Genomic DNA, 3945 nt, shown 5'->3' on the forward strand with positions numbered 1-3945 from the left:
AAACTTACTTTTGCCCCAACCTGTATATTGAGGACAAGGGCTTAGGTGTCATACAACCCTGGGCTTAAGTTCTGGCTGTGCCATTTATTGTCTGTGTAATCTAGGTAAGATATCTAATTCATTTAATACTAATTGTTTTAATGTACACAATCTAGATTGGGCTATTATTTATATTATAAAGTTATAGAGATTAAAAGAGTTAATGCATGCAAGGCTTAGCCCAGGGCCTGGAAGTAATAAGCTTTGAATAAATATCAGTTGGTATTATTGAAAAAAATATACACTGTATACACTGTATACACTAAGGCACAGTATTTATATAACTTGGTCTAGTTCACATAGCAGGTAAGTGGGCACAGGCACAATTTTTTAAAAAGATTTTTTATTGAGTTTTAGAGAGAGAGAGTGAGAGAAACATGGTGCACTGTGACTGGGAATCAAACCTGCAACCTTTTGGTGCACAAGACAAAACCCAACCAACTGAGCCACACTGACCAGGGCACACATAGCTACAATTTGAAATCACATCATTACTCCAGCTTTGAGATTAAAAAGCAAAGGACTTTAAATATTTAATTCCTCCAAATAAATCAAGTTGAAGGAGGATTGAAGGGGAAATATTTGATTTGTTAATTAAGAAGAAGTTTGAACCATGGAAAACATAGCTTTCATATAGCAATGCAAACAAAAGTCAGACTGAAGGAGTTAGAGAAAGTATTGCAAAGTGAGGATGTGGAGCATGTGTGTAGAGTGCCAGTAAGAATTAATGTTTTTGATTTTGCTACCCTATGGTCCCATCAGAGAATGAGAGGATGATGGCATCAAAGGGCACTTTCAGCTAATTGTCTCTGTTATCACAGTGTGTGAACATTGGAAATGCATTCTGTGGTGGTTGGCTCTTATCCTTAGTCTAGAGTGATAATTTTCAAATTTTTGGTTATACATCTGCACAAGGAAATAAAAAAGGACACACTCTAATATATTCATATTTGATTTTTATTCATTGACAAAGTGTATTCAGACACTACTATGCTGATATCTTACGCATATGGTAACACATTAAGAAAAATAAATAAAATTGAATACAAATAACATTTCTGTTATTTTCTTTTTATAGGCAAATTTATGATAATGTATTCTGTTTGAAATTCATGTTTTCCATTTAGATAGCATTAATATTGAGGCCTTGGCTGATATTTACTTTCTGCACAAACCAACAATTTTCAAATAATTTCCATGGAAAATGTAAACTTTGTATCAATCTTGCAGATTTAGTCTTAATCAGCTTCTCTGTCTAGTTTCATTCTTAAAATCACTGGTTCCTTCCCTCTCTCTGGAATTTGCTTGTAAGCCTAGGAAACCTTGATACATGGCCTAGGAAACCTTAAAACATGGGTCAAGTCTCAATTCACAGGCTCTATAATCAACAGATCTAAATTTGAATCTAGTTCTGCCACTTAGAAACTGTATGACTTAGAATAAGTTACTTAATGGCTCTAAATCTCATTTCCTCCATAAGTAAAATGTTGATAACACTTATTCTCAATGATTGCTGGGAGAATTCATTGAGATAATATATAAAGACAACTGGCATTATTAGTTATTATTAACAAATTAAATGTGATGTTGTTATGTAATACCTACTTAACTTGTAATTGTATACATATTTCCCTGCCAAGATTGAGCAGAAAATTGGTGGATTTTTCTCTGTATCTCCAGGGTCTAGAATAATGACTAAAATTTCATTAGTGTTAAATGTATATTTATTGAATGAGTAAATAATGGCCTTACCAACTTGATTGTGTAATGATTAATAACATACTTAAAGCAGGTATTAGCATCAATGCAAAGGCACATTGCATTTGACATACCCATCTCTACACTTGTGTGCACTGCTTTCTTAAACTTTTCCCCAGTACTGGAGTTTTCTTTTCTCCTCATACAAAGCCCAGCAGTAATTTTACTTGGTAAAGTTTTGCTGGATTCTCTAGTACAGAGCAAAATAGACTTTACTCATGCTGAGTCAAAAGAGTAAGGGCAGAACACCTATTGTTCTATTAAGTATGTGGCAGAAAACTAGAACAATTATAAATCTGTAAAGAAGTCATATCCCTTAAAAGAAGAGGTATAAATTAAATAACCACAGGTGTGTCTGTTTTAATTTTATCATAGGCACTCTTTACCCAATAAACACTAAAACATAAAAACAAATGCTACTTAATTCTGTAACAGTTTTCTTTGCTCTATTTAAGAAAAAATATTCTCAGAAATCTAGCCCTTCAGTGGTGCTGTAGGGCTTCAATAATTCTTGATGTAATTATTATTTAATTGATAATTAAAATATTACTCAACATTATATGAATAAACATAAGCATTATTTGGATAAACAGGTCATAATTTGTCATTATTGATGCTCATTTCCAGTTTCAAAGAAGAAAATTATGTTAATTAAATTAGATTTTGCATGTGACACCAGATAGCAAAATATATACATTCCAAAATGTAGTGGATACAGACCAAGAATGTTCCGTGCTGTATCTTTACTCACAAGCCTTGCCCACCCTTGCATTTTACCAGATATGTATAATTTGAATGCACTGTAACTGCTGAAAATGCTACTTATTCTGCATATTCCATTTGATTCCATTTCTTTAGGTCCTGTTCTTTCTTTGGAACAGGTGGATGATCTGTCTTCGTATCTGCTTGGTCTTCACACTATAGACAACGGGGTTTAGTACAGGAGGCAATAACAGATAGATATTAGCCATGAGCATGTGCACTACTGGTGATAAATGCTTCCCAAATCGGTGGATCATGGTGACACCAATGAGGGGAATATAGAAGAGGAGCACAGCACAGATGTGAGAGAGACAGGTGTTGAGGGCTTTGAGCCTCTCAGCATTGGAAGCAATGCCCAGCACAGTCTTCAGGATGAGCATGTAAGAAAAGAGAATGATGAGGGCATCCAGCCCCAATGTGAACATGACTATGATGAGTCCGTACAGGCTGTTGATGCGGGTGCTGGCGCAGGCTAGCCGCATTGCATCTTGGTGGAGACAGTATGAATGAGACAAGACATTGGACCTGCAAAAGGGTAGCCGCTTTATAAGAAAGGGCACAGGAAAAACAACGCAGACTGCCCGGGCGAGGACAGCTATTCCGATCTTGCCAATGATGCTGTGGGTGAGGGTGGAAACATAGCGTAATGGGTTGCGGATGGCCACAAATCTGTCGAAGGCCATAGACACTAATACTCCTGATTCCACTACTCCAAATCCATGGATGAAGAACATTTGTGTGATGCACGCATCAAAGGGAATCTCAGGGACATTAAACCAAAAGATGCTGAGCATGGAAGGCAAGGTAGACATGGAGAGACTAACATCAGTCAGAGCCAAGATGGAGAGAAAGTAGTACATGGGCTCATGGAGACTCTGATCTACCTTGATGACAGCTAGGATGGTACCATTTCCCAGGAGAGTAAGTGTGTAGAGAAGTCCCAGGGAAAAGGCCATCCATGGATTTTTATCCTGCATCCCTGGAATACCTGTCAAAATAAAGCTATGGTGATTGACAAACGATGCATTAAACTTCATCATGGTGTTCTCACAATTTGGTGAGGCTGGACTCTTCTACTTAGCTCACAGCTCCTAAATTGAAAATATAGTTTCACATAAGATAGGCAAATGGCTTTTTGAATATACAAGTGGAACAGCAGTGCAGAGAATTAAGTTAAAAACAGCATCTAGAAGGTTTTGAGTCACCTTCTTTTTGCTTTCTAATCACATGGAATAACCTCCCTTCCCTTGAATTTAATTTGTTCACCCAAAAAAATGGAGATAAGACTAAACCTCTAGTGTTTAGACTATAAAACATTTGGATATCTCCTGTTTTAACAGCTTCTAAGAAGCAGCAACACCCAAGGACTTAATGTCATAGAGAATT

General features: G+C 36.4%; 1 protein-coding gene across 1 annotated transcript; it reads right to left on the minus strand.

Annotated features, from left to right (window-relative positions):
* Positions 1 to 2651: 2651 nt before the first annotated feature.
* LOC308565142 (olfactory receptor 51H1-like) lies at positions 2652 to 3599 on the minus strand (the record flags this gene model as incomplete). Its single annotated transcript, XM_081153955.1, has 1 exon — positions 2652 to 3599. The coding sequence occupies one exon, from the start codon at positions 3597 to 3599 to the stop codon at positions 2652 to 2654; it is 948 nt and encodes a 315-aa protein (XP_081010081.1).
* Positions 3600 to 3945: the final 346 nt, after the last annotated feature.

This window comes from Miniopterus schreibersii (genome assembly GCF_964146895.1).
Source record: "Miniopterus schreibersii genome assembly, chromosome: 12".
In the NCBI taxonomy this organism is placed as follows: domain Eukaryota; kingdom Metazoa; phylum Chordata; class Mammalia; order Chiroptera; family Miniopteridae; genus Miniopterus; species Miniopterus schreibersii.